The following is a 17,404-nucleotide window of genomic DNA, read 5'->3' on the forward strand; positions in this document are numbered from 1 at the left end:
TGTCCACTTCTGATCGAATGTCAGCTGGCGGGTAACCCACCTTGCACAGATTTTGTGGAAGCGTAAGTGGTCGTGAATGATTGTCTCAACACTCCCGACACTGATATTCACCTCGGCAGCAATATCCCACACTGTTACTCGCCGGTTCTCAAGAATCATTTGCTCAACACGTGCGATATTCACTGGTGTGACTGCAGTCGGGCGAATGTGTCCATGCGCTTCATTTGTCACCAGCTCCCGTCCTTCGCGAAACTGCTCACACCATTCGTACACTCTTGTCCGCGACATCGTTTGTTCACCATACTGTGCTTGCAATCGTCTGAAAATCTCAGCTGGTTTCACTTTCTCCTTCACGAGAAATTTGATTACACACCGCTGCTCCACAGCCACAGACACACTGCTTGCCGCCATGTTCGCTGCAACTGCTGCGCATGCACGAAATACGTCATGCCGGGCGCTAGTTACTCGCGAAGGAATACATTACGTCACCCATACGTTTCATCATGATCCGGCTATTCATCGATTTTTTACGTACGAAAATCCCAGTCAACCTTGAACGACCCTTGTATTTAACCTAATTATCATTGTTATGTCCATAATTCTTGTATTCATCATCATCATCATCGGAATTGCATGTTGTTGTAATTTTTGCAGCATAGTATACGAAACATGATAGACCGAAAGGTAGTGTGAGGAAATTGTTTTAATCGCTCATACATTTTTAATTTTTTCTATTTTGGCATTAATAATATTTTTATGTGATGTCCTATTAAATACTTTATTTTTTTTAAACCTTTGTTAATACATACATTCAAGTACACTTCTTTACATATCAATTGTACACTGTGTCCGACAGACATTGCCCGTTTACGTAAGCGAAATGGAAAACATTTTTTTACACCTGACCTTCTTTATCAAACAAAATCAAATATTGTGAAATGAGAAAGAAGAGAGAAACTAACAAAGTAAAAAAATATCATGTTCGCAGAAAGTATCGTTTGGAGTATGTGACAAAAAATGTAAGCAACAGTGTCCGCTAGACACTGGTTGCCCGGTTAAGGGTTAAGTTTGTGAATAGCCAGGCTGAGAATACTTCAGTGATGGAGCTTAATGCAAATTAAGATTATCAAAAGCAGATAAAATGGCTCTTGTGCTAGAAGAATCAATTGCTTTCTTCACAACTGCATGTATTACTTTCAACATTACAAGTAGAAAGTTGGGAAGGTACTTGAAATTGTTACTCGTGACTTTGAATTCATAAAGTAAGTCCGTTAAAACAGATACATTTCAATTTGAGCATAAAAGTGAGCACTATTCCAATTTCCACTTGGTGGTGATGGGGATAGAATGAGCAAGACCTATCAGCAACATAATTATTTAAATAAATTCCAAACGGCTGAAACAATTAGATATTTCTCAATTTGAAACACTTTTGTCTTATACATTCATGATAAACAATTAATTTTCACCTGGCACAGAGGGCCACGAAGCCCAGGGCCTGAGACAAGTGCCCAAGTTACCCCCTTCTCCTTCCTAACAAGAGCTCTCTTACATTAGTAATTTTTTACAATTTATCCTCCCCCCTCCAAAGAAAAGGATGAAATATATTTTCTTTTCAAAGGTTATACTAATATTTAGTACAGCTGGAAGTATATACAATGATCTGAATGCATCAAAAAGTTCTCATTAATTATAACGTCATGCAAATTCTCAGTCAGAATTTAATACTCAAAAAACATCACTATTCCACATTCATGCAACTTCTAGACTTGTTTCCTTGCACACACATATGTAAGTATCTGAAAACACAAGAAACACTGACGTTATCTTCTAACTTTCTTCCTTGAGTGTGGACTTGATGACCTCTGTCGTTTGTGAGATGATTTTTCCTTGTGAGCACTAGCTTTCAACTTGCTCTTTCTTGAACTTCTGTCATCAGATGATGATGATGATACCTTAAAGATACAAGCAAAACTTATTTCAGGGAACGTAAAATTTACTTGTAAAGTGAATACAGTGGGACTTGAATTTTACATTTTCCCTGCATTGTACACTCATTCTTCATGGTCACAATGGAGCAAAATTAAGTAAAATTATCTCGGTTTTTACATTTTCTTCCACTTTAAGTTTTTTTAACTTTTCCCCTGATAAACATAAAATCAAGGTTCCACTATGTAGCATCTCAAACAACATCTTTCTCCTGCCTGGTGAACTACTGAATGCTTAGGAACTTACTACAGTATTTAGAAGTTTAAATATAATATTGGCCAAAGCATTTAACAATTGATTGTTGAAGCTGTAAACTTAGGCTTAGCAATGATATGAGTGGGAGGAATCCCATTTATAATCAATGTTAACTTATTTGGTTTCAGATATTCAAAACAAACATGACTCTTCAACACTGTATGAAGTTTGCAATAAAATAAATATGTTTTCAGCTACTAAAAGAATTTCCATGCAAAGGAACAGAATCCAAATATGGAAACTAAGCAACCAATTATCGACAAAAACAGAAAATGTGATGTCCTAGTTCAAAAATATGTGTATTTTTTCTTGATGAAAATTTCTTCTTGTGATTTATTATTCTCTGTATTGTAGACACCCAAGAATAACAGATTTTGAAATCCATTTTTGTTCATATGAACATGATTGAACAAGAACAAAGATGTTTAGTGCTGTGTATTATTTGAACACACAATAATACAATATAATAATACACATGTATATCATATAATAATTCATGCATTCAATTTCAACAAAAAGAAAAATATTTCCTTTGAATTTCTGAAATAGAAAACTGAGAATCATGCACATGCATTAATTGCCAACATAAAAATATTCCTTCTGTTGTTGACACTTTATATTTGTTTAATGTTGTTTCATTTAATTGAATGTAGTGGGTGTGATAAACAGTGTGTTGGAGGGACAAAAAGGGATGTACAGAAAAGGTTTAAGAATGTCTTGAAGATATCAAGATATTGTTACAATGTTTAATTTATTTTTTGCTCCTGATGGATACACGTGTCATGTACATGTGTTGAAACATAAAAAATATAGTAAAGTACCAACCAATGTATACGAATTTATTACCATGAGTGAAAATCAAAATTATGGAACAATGGTGCAAGGATCAATTTAAGTTTGTGGGCAATACATATAGATGGATTGCAGAATTTAAATCCAAGGGTCCTTGGTTCTATTCAAACACACTCCGACGGCAAGTCATAGTTTTTATGAATAGATTAAGAACATGATATGTACGTACTCCAGCTCATTTAGCAAAATTAAAAATTAAAACTCAAGAAAATTGTGAATGTGGCAATAATAATCCTGATGCTCAACATTTATTTCTAGAATGTCCAATTTTTTCAACAAATCACACTTTACAAAGGTTTACAACGTTTAAAAATTCCATTTCAATATCACTCTCATCCATTCTAACAGATTTATCCCCTTCATTAATATGGATGCTGTATGCATATGCTCGGAAATGTAGACTTGAAATATAAAGTGATTTTTATATACTGTATGTGATCAGAAGTATCCAGACACCCAACTGAAAATAAAGTAAAAGTTCGGGCAACTCTCCATCGGGAACACGGAACACTAGCAGTCAATACAGTGTTGGCCCACCCTTAGCCTTGATGACAGCGTTCACTCTCGCAGACATACTTTCAATCAGGTGCCGGATGGTTTCCTGAGGAATGGCAGCCCATTCCTCGCAGAGCGCCAAAATGAGAAGAGGTATTGATGTGGATCGGTGTGGTCTAGCACAAAGTCGGCATTCCAAAACATCCCAGAGATGTTCTATGGGATTCAAATCAGGACTCTGTGCAGGCCAGTCCATTAGTGGGACGTTGTTGTCGTCAAACCCCTCCCCCACAGCCCTGCAGTATGGACGGGTGCTCGGTCGTGTTGAAAGACACAATGGTCATCCCCGAACTGGTCTTTGACGGTAGGCATCATGAAAGCTGTTAAAATGTCAACGTAAGCTTGTGCTGTGATATTGCCATGTAAAGCAACAAGGGGGCCAAGCCCCCTCCAGGAGAAACATGACTACACTGTAACCCCGCCACCTCCAAATTTCACTGTCGGCATTATACAGGCTGGTAGATGTTGTTCACCAGGCATTCGCCACATCCACACCCTACCATCAGATCGCCATATTTTGTTCTGTGATTCATCGCTCCACACAACGGTTTTCCACTGTTCTATGGTCCAGTTTCGATGCTTCTTGCACCACATGAGGCGGCGTTTGGCATTTGTCTGTGGGAAGTTTGACTTATGGGCAGTTGCTCGGCCATGGAAACCAAGTTGCCGCACCTTACGCCAAACAGTAATGGTGCTTGGAGTAGATCCTGATGCAGTTAAGAATTCCTGTGTGATGGTGGCGATGGATGATTGACGATAATGCTGTACAACCCTCTTCAACACTCGATGGTCTCTGGAGGTCAACATGGGAGGTTGGCCGGCACGCTTTTGGGTTGTACACATCCCTTCACTATAACATCGGAAACAATGGGCAGAGGGATGTTTAGGAGGGTGGAAATCTCACACACAGACTTCCTACACAAGTGGCACCCAACCAACTGACCACGTTGAAAGTCTGTGAGTTCCTCAGACCATCCCATAATGCTGTATCACACTGTCTGCAGACTACCGAGTTCGCTGACTATGTGTTCTACGTGGTAGATGGCAGTACTGTGTCGCCCTCTATGATAAACACATGTTTCGCGGTGTGTCCGGATACTTTTGATCACATAGAGTACATACATATATTTAAAAAAATAAGAAACAGCAAAAGGTAAAAAAAGTGAATTATTTATAATAATCGTTTTATGTTTGTGATTCTGATTAATTTGAGACTAACTATCAATATTAGAAGAAAATATTAAAACAAATACAATACAATAACAAAGTCGACAAGATAATGCTGACAGGGACAGTTAAACAGAAGAAGGAAAAGTACCAACCACAAAAAAAAGAACAAAAAAAAACAAAAACCATTTGTCACATTGGTGTAAAATGGTTGTGGTTACACAGTCTCCAAATATCTAAATCACACTCACACACACACATAAATTCCTACATGTGTGTAACATATTTTCACAGCATACAGAGCTTTCACATTGAACAATTTTTTCAATAAAGGCTTCCTTCTGATGATGCAAATGCATTTCGTATAACACCGCTAACAATGGTGTATTACCACATATTACACCTAGCCTTACCTCGTGTAACACTGCTAGGTGTGGGGATCATATCTGGGTGGCATTAACTCATAGCTACTCGCTTAGATTTAGCCTTCGTCTTGAGAGGTGCCTTAATGTACATAACTCTATCAATACTCTTGAAATGAATGGCGACACACATATTGGGGTTTTATGATCTTTAAGACTGAATCGGCAGGGACATTATTAGAGAAAAATCCTCCTATGTTCACTCACACTCAGTCTCTTCTACTATCTCCTGAACTCCTATCACTCCCTTCTCCCTTCAGTCGATCCTTTTCGTTCCTCCTACACCCGAAGCCAAACACCGAATCCTCTCACCTCCGATCTCCCCCTCCTTTCTTTCTCCTACCTTCCTTTTACCACTCATGTTGCTAGAAATGCATACTGCTGTAGTAAACGCATTCTTTTGTATTTCCTGCCTTCTACGAAGGACGGAGTAGCTCAAAAATGTGAGGTACTCTACGATATCCACATCCTGTTTCTATTATGCAGCTCAGCAATACAGATCCAGGGTTTCATGTGGAGTCATGTTTTGCATATTCTTGTGTGAGAATTTGTTAAGAGTTGGAATGCTAACCATCATATTTACATATTTCCAGGACTACAAAACTATCAAGGGGGCAAAGATGTGAATGTACCCAGAATTTTTAATCTTGGATAGGCGAATTCACTTTTAGGGTGCAAGAGTAAATTTAGTACCAAAATGATATAAATTGGACTTTGTGAAAAATGTTAGGTGTTGAGGGTTTATATAGGGCTACCAGATGTTCTCCTTTTTTTGTGAACATGTTCTACATTTCAGTCTGTCTAGCATCTGGGAGGAATATGAAAGAAACTCTAACTATCCTGCAGTTCGGGCATCACATAATTTGCATTAAGAAAACATGTCCTTCAATGGAGAAACAGAAAACTACGGAACTTTGAGAAACATTTTGAGGAAAATTTGCTGCTACAAGAAGTATGCTTGAAATCAGGGATGTGCAAAGTCTTACTGGGATCAGCACTTCTTGATTTTCAGGAGCCCCCAAAATTGGGAAACTTTGATCGGTGATGTATTAAGAGTACTTAATTCTCGAAGATTTTTTGACACTGTAATTGTTGGAAATCACAGAAATTGTGAAAACCATCACTTCAGGGATAAATAATATGCAGAGTTTGGGATTTTCACAGTGTGTGAAAAATCTTGAACATTTCTTGTACTGAAAACTTCCAGTCTCTACATGGAAATAGTAAACATTTCCTTTCTCTATTTTTATTTTTTCCTGTCCTGATCCCGTCTCAGCCAAAAGCGATTCATCTCACACATCTTTAATAGTTTTGAATTTTCAGTCAACAATTCATTTCAGAATTAATATTTGAACTGAAAATGTGTCAATTTCATATTATTTGCTAACATTTTCTACCATTACATCTGTACTGTGAATGATTGCATCAGATATTTTGGGACAATGTGACATAATTTTTGCAGAAATCTGATAGCCCTAGGTATGTGGATAAATCACTCATTGTATAAATGCATGTACATGTATTTATTTACCTCAGAGTCACTGCTGCTACTGCCTTCAGAAGAACTCTTTCTGTGTTTCTTCTTCAATTTCTTTTTCTTCTTTTCTTTCTTTGCTTTCTTGCTCTTCTTTTCCTGTAAACAAATAAAATTCGTTACACAATCCTTGCAATAAAAAAATAATCGAAAATGATGAGAAGTTTATCTATTGGGATGAATTGAATTGTTGTTTTAAGTTCACTGTATGCACAGAAAGGCTAATAGGGACTGGACCTACAGTTTAAAGTGGGATCCGAACCACTGTCCAATGTGCCTCCACCGGGTATCAAAACCTATGGGAATGAAACCCTACTTCCTTTCTTTAATCCATTAATTGCATGTAGGGATCCTCAGTAACCGAACCAAAGTAGTGCCAGGCTAAATATCTCGGTAAGAGCTCCAGATGTTAAAGCAGCTTTTGAGGACAACTGAAGAGCTTCTTGATCCAGATTGAAGTGGCAGTGGGCATGGACGTCCGCAGGATTTTTTCCAGGGAGGGGTAAGCAAGGTAATTTTTTTCAGGGGGGCAAAGGAGGCATATTTTCTGCCATAATAGTGATGCCCACTCAAAAACACTGCTTTAGTCTGAAATGATCATGTTCCTTCAACACCTTTATAATAATTAACATAAATTACTGTGACTGAAATGAAATCGTGTGTGAAATATATACTTTTTAGGTGGACGTTCATTTTCCAGGGGGGGCAGCACCCCCATGAACCCCCTTATGGACGTCCATGGCAGTGGACTTGATGTGCTGATCACATGCCACCCAAGTAAAGCTGCACTGTCAGGCGTTGGACCTAGTAGGATTGTACAAGTTTAAGAATTTTTGTTCATTTACACAAATTTTCCAACACTGTTTCTGGATACCACTAGTGTAGCCATTTATGTATTCCTCTTGAACTGATAGAATAATTGAATTCATTGCCTCCTTGCCAGTGATCCATAAGAACACACACACTCAAAATTCTTGATAGTTGCAACAGTTCCGCGTGCAATATGGAGCTTCATGTTGTCATGCTGTAACAGATTTTAAGAAACTCTAGCACATTGTGGATGATGCAGTGAGCACAAACATGTTTTACAGCTACTTCATTAATAATAATTGTTTCCTGGTTGTTTACCCCCACAATATGTTCAGTTCCTGTGTGTTTACCCCACATGAGGTGTATCTGTCAAGTGGAGTGAAACAATTACAAAACTTCAACCTTCATTTGTAAATGCCTTGAGTGTGTTCAGACATGTTTAATGATATTGAACTTTCATTTGCCATCAGCGGTGCAAGTTGGAGCTGCCATATTTAACCTCCATAATGATAATGAAGCTCACATGATCAGTGCTGCAACTTGGAAGATTTATAAACAACAGCTGTTAACATACATATGAGTATCATCAGTGTTCGGAAAGTTACTTTTTAAAAGTAAATAGTTACAGTTACTTGCTTAAAAAGTAACTCAGTTACTTTCTCCTGGAAATTTTTTTTTGCAAACAAATTACAAAAATCGATCATTAATTTTGATAATAATTTGTGAAGACTTACATGTGTTTTACTTATGTTACTGGCTGATACATAATATAAGTCTACATATATTTATTGTCGTCGTTGTACTTAAGGAATTTCCATTGGGCAGGAATTCTAGAAACTGTATAGACAACATGATTTTATACCATACTCGCTCACGTATGTGTGTGTCTGTGTCTTTGTGTCTGCTAGAGGGATGAAGGGGGGGGGGGGGGGTATGGGTACCTTGACAATTTATGGGGGTCGAACCATATTTTTGTTTTACAAGTCACTTATCTTCAAAAGAAACTTCGTACAAAACAACTGCATAAACAAGCAAGAATGATGACTAGGGGTCATCCTGATTCATTGGTTTGCCACACGAGTATTGTAATTCACTGTTGTTTCAATCACAGTGCCAATTATTATTATTATTATTATTATTATTTTTTTTTTACTACTACTATTATTATCATTATTGAATCCAAAGTAAAGATCTGTCACGTCTGTCAGTTCAGGAAATTGGCTTCTAATTTACATCTTATCGTAAATTAGCGACTTCTAACCAGAAACATTTTTACATCCATTTTTAAATTACCAGGAATTGACATTAATTAAATCAGAAGCAATTATATTATTTTCCATTCATATGCGCACTTGCTAGCTCTCGCCTTCTTCAGTTTCATTCATAGTACCAGTACTACCAATTTCTTTCATAAAAACGTTGACATATTGCAGTATGTCCCTTTTCATTTTAATCCAGTATTCTAGCAAAGAAAAAACTAATGGATGCTGCTTGCACAAGAGGGAAAATTATAAGGCCACAGAGGTACAAACTACAGAAACAAGAGACACTTCACAGCACACAAGTGACAATGGCAAACTGTTAGCAATGGGAAAGTATTCTCCTCCTAATCTCATCTTCCTACTTCTGGGAAATCCACCCCCCCCTTCCGAGGTACGCATATCCTGTGTGCATATTGCTTTGGAATTGAGGACTACCAAACGAAAGATGAAACATGCGATACACTTGTCACCCGGAGCCTACCGACTGGCCACCGACAGGAGACAAATTTAGTTCAACAACTTTCTCTTTTCCTCTTCATCTATTGTTTGCAAGATTTGATGTAACAAAGGATGGACATTTTTATCGCAGCAGAAACTAATAGTTTATTGATGGTTCCAGTTCACTGAAGTCGTAAATCACCATTAATTTATGACACTATAAGTGTCATGAAGTAACTATAAAAGTAACTGTTGAAAAGTTACTTCTATTGGTGAAAAGTAACTCAGTTACAGTTACTTGATTTTCAAAGTAACTAGTTACAGTTACATTTCTTCAAAAAAGTAATTGTTACTTGTAACGGAGTTACTTGTAACTAGTTACTTCCAAACACTGAGTAATATATAGTCTGTCACACTTTTAACATGTTCATTTGACTCGCTCTTGTATTTATCAGAAGTACAGTGGGTTCATTTTGGCTCGGGACCAAGGTAATGCGTGACTGCAGATGGCAAGGCATGTAACATCCCGTTTAATTTTACACACATATCTTTATGCAGACAATTATATTTATATTGCATAACAAGTAAACCTGTGTTATAAGAGTTGTTGAAAGCACTGGCCAACTGCATTCACACATTCCCGGCACCTTTTGATGAAATTTTGATTGACATATTTGTTCTGTTTGCAAGTTGTTTTCTTGCCATTGTTAACCTAGCAACCTGGGTAAAAAAAAACAAAAAAAAAAAAAAACAGAAGAAAACTGCTTCTTAAGTCCGAATTTTATTTATTTCAAAGCATGTAAATAATAATATCTTCAATGATTAACCTAGTTTTATTAAATTTGATCATTTTTATTTAATTCTACAAAGACAAAGTACAGAAAAAATGAGAAAGAAAAGATGGTAAGAAGAGCATTTTCTGCCATAACGTAAGGATGTTGTGCCTCAGACAATAATCGGAAGTGATCAAAAAATATATTTCAAAATCGACTGTGTAATTTTTACCCATACAGGCAACCTTAAGGGTTAAACACTATGCGCAAGTTGGTCACCACTTTGAACAACTCTTACAACAAGGATTAGTACTCGTTATGCAACATAAATATAATTGTATGCATGCTAAAGAAGATATGTGCGTAAAAATAAGCGGGACATTGCAAGATGAAAATAACGGCATATTCATCATGCCTCGCCATCTACAGTCACATGCTAGCTTAGCCCCAAGCCAAAATGAATGATGTACATGTTCAATTAGAAAAAAAATATTTACAGGTAAACTTCTGACATACCTGTCATGCACACAGGAAGCAGTCAAAAAGTACCTTTTGTAGTCAAAATATTACTTTGAAATTAATTAGTTTAGAGTTTTGCAGATGCTAAATGTTAGTTGGAATCTAAAATTGTATCTGCCAGTATTGCAAATAATATCTTCATATATTGATCAAGTATACAATATTTTGCTGTTATGAGGATGAAAGTAGCAAACAATTCTTATACGTACTTTCTTCTTCTTCTTTTTCTTCTTTTCTACTTCAATTACTTCTTGGATAGGAACCGATGGCCCAACAGCAACTTCATTATCATCCTCATCAGGCAATAATTCATATGTTTTTCCTCCAGGAGACTGGAACATAAGGAAATAGTAATCATTAAACTACAACAGAACTACTCAAACATTTTAGTAATATTAAATTACTGGGACAAGTGTTATAATGCAAATTTACCATGCCAGTCTACCAGCATGACCCAATATGTTTCTAGATTATTGCATGTTAAATCAGAATTATGGATGGAATGATGCGGAATGTTACCTGATACCAATTTAAGCATTTGTACAGTATTCACTATTACCAATATTCTACTGATCTGATATAAAATTATAAATATTGCAAGAAGACCCATTCACTTCCACAACCTTGGTAAGCAGGTGTTATAAATGGGTTTTGTGTTAGGAGAATCCTCTGTGTATTTCGACATCATCATTCAAAACCAGGTATGAAAAATATGCCTTTATATTCACAAAATAGTAACAATAAGACAATTTTGCACTAAATTACAGCTTATTGATAGAAATATTGGATCAGTACGATTATCAGAAATTTTATCTATACATCAATATGCCTATATCAGCTGTTACTAATTGAGTACTGATTAATCTGTCTCATCCCTCATCAGAATACTTGCCAAACTCCATAATGTGCTCATCACAGCACAGTAAAACACCACCAGGCCGGAGTTCGAATCCATGGCATTATTTGTGAGTGTTCCTTCATCAATTTCACCAGATCATCACTCATTCTCATCATTATGATTAGCCCAAAGTGGCAGAAAAGCAATGTAAGGTAACCAAATGCAAGCAAATGTTGTTTTCAAAGGCTGAATTTTAGCTTTACTTAAACACACAAATGCAAATGTTAGTTCTGTGAGAGTATTAAAACAATAAGCATTCAGCATGTATGTAGAAATATTCATTATTTTAAGGAGCTAGAATTTTGATATATATAAAAAAAAACCTTTGCTTATATGAAACTGAATTAAACCTCAAACGAATAAAATCACGTATCTTATGTAAATTGCTAACATATCAATACACCACAGTATTTTTGTCAAGCTATGTATTTGCTACAAGTCATGTAAATATCAGTTACATGAGAAAAAAGGCAAAGCTGTATGTGTGTGTGAAGGTAGGGCCCACACATTCTTGATCTCGGTTAAAGTGATGACATGTTGAGCACCACAACTGCATTTACCACAAGTACACATACCTTATCATTTTTAGATGCTTAACACGAATATTTACCTAGTGTGGATAAGTAAAACCACAGAAAAAGTGTGTCAGTATGGCCAGCTGCAGGATTTGAACCTGTAACCATGCAATTACAACTTGTAACTTCAACCACTCATTGAAACTTGTATTGCATGCATATTTTACTATTATTTTATTCACAGTCAAACACTTGGCATCAGGTATTTTAAAAAGGATTCAGACAGCATTGCATTACTTGTTGAAATCACCTCATGAGTCATGACTGACACAGTCAATATTTTCACAAGGCATTACTATCTTTATGTAACATTTAAATTTTGATAATGTGCAACACATACCCTGTGCCACAAAATCATACTACATGTTAACTTATGTGCAACTAGACAAGATATTTTGCAAGCTTACAAACCTTAAAACAATCCCTGGCTAGATGACCATGAGTTCCACATTTGGAACAAGTTGTGTTAAAAACTGCCTCTAGTTCAATTTTTTTCTTCCTATTTGTTGAATATGTCTTCCTTCTTTGTTCATCTTGTCTAAAAAAAAATAATTGAAGATAATATCTCTACAAGGGTTAGTAAATGTATTCATACACTTGCAATTGGGATTCTCATATAACTGTTACACAATTATTGGTGTGAGAAGCATAGCTCGCTCAATCTTGTTAGGTATGAAATATATAAGTATATTTTCTTCATAATTGGGAAAAGAGAGACGCGGTAGTATATAAATATGGAGAAACTAGTACTCACTTTTATCAGCGAAGCTGTTTTTTCTTCTTTTTCGATTAATTTCAGTGGCCACTGCCACCATCCTCGTTGGAACTTGTAGTACTGTTGCTTGGCGTGCGTCTTTGGTTCATAGTTCTCTGGCTGCCGCTAGCTGCGCTGTTGTTAACTGTGCATCTGGGTTTGAGTCGTCTGCTATTTCCGGGCGATAACTGTTGTAGTAGGGGAATCCAAGTGTGGTGTGCTTGCCTGCTATCCACGTTTAGCTCGTGCGGGAAGTACAGTATGGCGAGCATTTCCTTGATTTTGGTGTCTACGAGCGTGTGGGCAGTGTGTTTGACTTGAACCTTTTGACTTTTATGGCTATTGTAATTGATATGTTTAGCAAGACCAGTAGTGAGTTGGGCTTTTTTCACATCTGCTAGGTGCTGTTGGATTCTTTCATTGACAGATCTGATGGACCTGCCGATGTAATGAGCCTTGCATTCACACTCTGCATCGTATACACCTGGGTTATCAGGGGGGGGGGAGGAAGTACCGTTTGTGTTTGTTCAGTTTATCAACTATTTTGGAATTGAGTTTGTGTGCTACTTTGATGCCGTATGGAAGAAGGGCTTTGGATATGGGGTTGGAAGTGGTGCGATGGTAGGGGAAGGCAAACCATTTATATTGGTCGCTGGAGGTTGATTGTGGCTGGGTTGCTTGCAAATGGGTTGATTGTAGTTGGTTAGGGTGTCTGACCTGTATTTCCGCTTTAATGCACCAAGTGGAAAGTTGTGCTTCAGTGTAGCCATGTTTCAGGGCTATTTCAGTGATGGTGGCTATCTCCTCTCGGAGATCCTCTTCTCTGCAACAGTAGGAGAAGACTCTTCGATAAAAGTTCAGTCACACATTGGCTTTTTGCTTGGGGTGATGGCTAGAGAGAGCATGTATGTACTGGTTGCCTGCATCCGGTTTTCTGTAGACAGTGGTTGTAAATTTGTTAAGTGCACGGCTGATGGTGATGTCCAGGAAGTTGATTTTACCATGTTTTTCTTGTTCTACGGTGAAGTTGAGCCTGGGGTGGATGCTATTTAGCTTGTTCACTAGAAGGTTGAGTTCTTCTGTCTTTTTGTATACGACTATTGTGTCATCCGTGTACCTTCCATATTGGATGTATTGTAGTTCAGGAGTGTGGAGTATCTCTTTTTCAGCCAGGTGCATGACGATGTTGGCTAAAGGAGCTGATAGCAGATTGCCCATCGCAAGACCCTCGGATTGGTTGTAGAATTTATCCTCAAACTGAAAGTAATTGTGTTTTAGACAGATTTCCAATAGGCTGGTTATCTCTTGTACCTCTAGAGCAGGGATTCTGTTTGTTGTCAGCCATCTTTCAACTGAATGCAGCGCTAGGTCTATGGGGATTGAACTGTACATATCTACTATGTCAATGCTGGCTAATTTTGCACTGTCAGCTTGCACTATTGAAGTCACCAGATTTTTAGCACTGTCAGCTAACATCACCATCAGCCGTGCACTTAACAAATTCACAACCACTGTCTACAGAAAACCGGATGCAGGCAACCAGTACATACATGCTCTCTCTAGCCATCACCCCAAGCAAAAAGCCAATGTGTGACTGAACTTTTATCGAAGAGCCTTCTCCTACTTCTGCAGAGAAGAGGATCTACAAGAGGAGATAGCCACCATCACTGAAATAGCCCTGAAACATGGCTACACTGAAGCACAACTTTCCATTTGGTGCAGTAAAGCGGAAATACAGGTCAGACACCCTAACCAACCACAATCAACCCATCCTCAAGCAACCCAGCCACAATCAACCCCCAGCGACCAATATAAATGGTTTGCCTTCCCCTACCATCCCACCACTTCCAACCCCATATCCAAAGCCCTTCTTCCATATGGCATCAAAGTAGCACACAAACCCAATTCCAAAATAGCTGATAAACTGAACAAACACAAACGGTACTTCCTCTCCCCCCCCCCCCCCTTGATAACCCAGATGTATAAGATGCAGAGTGTGAATACAAGGCTCATTACATCGGCAGGTCCATCAGATCTGTCAATGAAAGAATCCAACAGCACCTAGCAGATGCGAAAAAAGCCCAACCCACTACTGGTCTTGTTAAACATATCAAATATAAACTTTAAGCTAAAAGATTAAAAAATCGGCAACTTACGTGTGTGAGTATGAGATATTTTTCGTACTACGTTTCGGAGGTTACACTACCTCCTTCTTCAGGTTGAAACGTTGTTATTATATGCTTATATATGCGCGGAAAATTGGAATAAGCTTAATAGGGACGATGGGAATTTAGAAGACGGCTGGGTTAATTTCTTTAAAAAATGGGATAAAGCCGCAGTGTTTAGGGACGAAATGGGCTTCCATGTTACTCCTGAGGTTAGGAAAGCCGCCGAGGTGGAGGTCGACTTCTCCTTGGATTGGTGACTCCCGAGCCCCAGTTTGGAAGGTTTGAGGAGGGGAAGTTCCTTTTCCCCAGGTACGGGCTGACACTGTGCATTCGCCTACCCTGTGCATTGGTCGGCAGTTCGCGGACTTTAGCCTTGGATGTTCCTTTGTTTTTATAGTATTGCGCGGTTTTAGATGTGTAATTTATACTCTTTTTTAGAAAGTGTCCTTCAAGCAACTTTTTAACCTAAATCCTTAACCTTCACTTTCACGACGAGGCACCATGTCAGGTGTCTGAATAACAACGTTTCAACCTGAAGAAGGAGGTAGTGTAACCTCCGAAACGTAGTACGAAAAATATCTCATACTCACACACGTAAGTTGCCGATTTTTTAATCTTTTAGCTTAAAGTTTATATTTAATTGTGAGTAATCCGCACCTTACCAGTATGTTAAACATATCAAATACAATAGCCATAAAAGTCAAAAGGTTCAAGTCAAACACACTGCCCACACGCTCGTAGACACCAAAATCAAGGAAATGCTCGCCATACTGTACTTCCCGCATGAGCTAAACATGGATAGCAGGCAAGCGCATCACACTTGGATTCCCCTACTACAACAGTTATCGCCCGGAAATAGCAGACGACTCAAACCCAGATGCACAGTTAACAACAGCGCAGCTAGCGGCAGCCAGAGAACTATGAACCAAAGACGCACGCCAAGCAACAGTACTACAAGTTCCAACGAGGATGGTGGCAGTAGCCACTGAAATTAATCGAAAAAGAAGAAAAAACAGCTTTGCGGATAAAAGTGAGTACTAGTTTCTCCGTATTTATATTTTCTTGTTAATAAATATATAACCTGTGGCTTGACAGCCCTTGAAGGACCTAGGCCGATCTCGTATCTGCCAGTGTCCCTCCCACAATCCTACCTAGAGGTGTGGGATTTTCAACTGGTAATGGGGTGATGTGGGGTCAGCACGTCAAATTCTCAGGCGGTATAGGAGATATCCGAGACCGGGTTATGTTGCTCACTCATAGCTCCCCAATTTCCTCACAATGGTGGGTTGCCACTGGTCCTATACACAAGCTGAGAACCCAGACACTGAACCCAGGTGGACTCGAACCCATGCCATCCCGCAGTCGGAGCCCAAAGCACAGCACCTTAGACTGCACGGCCATGGAGGAGTACTTATTTTCTTGTTTCTGATCAAAAAAATATGATTATTGTATATTGTTTTATTCTATACATGAAAATTCTTTGTGTTGGTATGTCAACATGTAAGTGACGTTGGTCAAACATGGATACATCTCTTGATAAAATCAATGTCAGAGGCAAGTACATTGCAAATTAAATTCCTATATTAGTGCTAAAACAAAGATTATTTGGTTTATCAAAAACATTTAACAGCAAATAATATTAAATACTCAAGACTAGGTTTCGACTTACAACATCTTCATTAAAAACTGATTGCATATTTGAAATCAGCATACTGAAATTAGTGAAGACCACATGTTCGCTTGTCTGATGCAAAATCACTGTTGCACAGTGTAATAACCAGAATTAGAGTAGGACAGCTTACTGTAGTTGCACTCCATTTGGATCCAGGTCCTTTCCATTTCCTTGGTCAACCAGTTTCATTGAAAGCCCAATTTTTCCATCTTCCTACAAAAAAAGAAAAAAAATCTGTGAAGAAGTTTCTGACTTGTGTTATTCATATTCAAATCCACAACTTTTCACTGTTTCAACACCATCTGTTCTCCGACACAGTTTGTGACACTGGCTTTCAATAGCAGCAAACAATTAACTGTAGGGGAACCTCCATGGAGAAGCGGTAGCATCATCGCCTTGTAATCAAGGGATCCCGGGTTTGATACCTGATGGAGGCACATAGTGATTTGGATCCCACTTTAAACTGTAGATCCAGTCCCAATTAACCTTACTATGCATAAAATGAACTTAAAACACCAACTGAATCAATCAATTAACAGTGAAACAAGAATTACTTGGGGTTTCAAGCTGACTAGCACCTGTGAACTTAGTAGGGCTTAAAACCAGACTCCATTATTTAGGTACAATTTGGCAACTAATGCACAACACATGAGGTGCCAAAGCTGACAAATTAGTTAACAAATGTGATTATATACCAAGAAGATTCTAAAGCTAATGTATGTGAGAAATCTATAATTATGCTTTTAGAACAATACAACCAG

General features: G+C 38.0%; 1 protein-coding gene across 1 annotated transcript in view; it reads right to left on the minus strand.

Moving 5' to 3' along the window:
• Window positions 1-681: 681 nt before the first annotated feature.
• Window positions 682-17,404, minus strand: part of LOC145991596 (zinc finger CCHC domain-containing protein 17-like) — a 76,079-nt gene continuing 59,356 nt past the window's right edge. Inside the window, exons 4-8 of the mRNA XM_083127659.1 lie at window positions 16,774-16,856; window positions 12,461-12,587; window positions 10,786-10,908; window positions 6,772-6,873; window positions 682-1,955 (exon numbers count right to left, since the gene is read on the minus strand). Coding sequence (XP_082983785.1) covers window positions 1,824-1,955; window positions 6,772-6,873; window positions 10,786-10,908; window positions 12,461-12,587; window positions 16,774-16,856 — 567 coding nt within the window. The 3' untranslated portion in view covers window positions 682-1,823. The remainder of the gene's footprint in view (window positions 1,956-6,771; window positions 6,874-10,785; window positions 10,909-12,460; window positions 12,588-16,773; window positions 16,857-17,404) is intronic.

This window comes from Lepisma saccharinum, chromosome 1 (assembly GCF_977018435.1).
Source record: "Lepisma saccharinum chromosome 1, izLepSacc3.1, whole genome shotgun sequence".
Lineage (NCBI taxonomy): Eukaryota > Metazoa > Arthropoda > Insecta > Zygentoma > Lepismatidae > Lepisma > Lepisma saccharinum.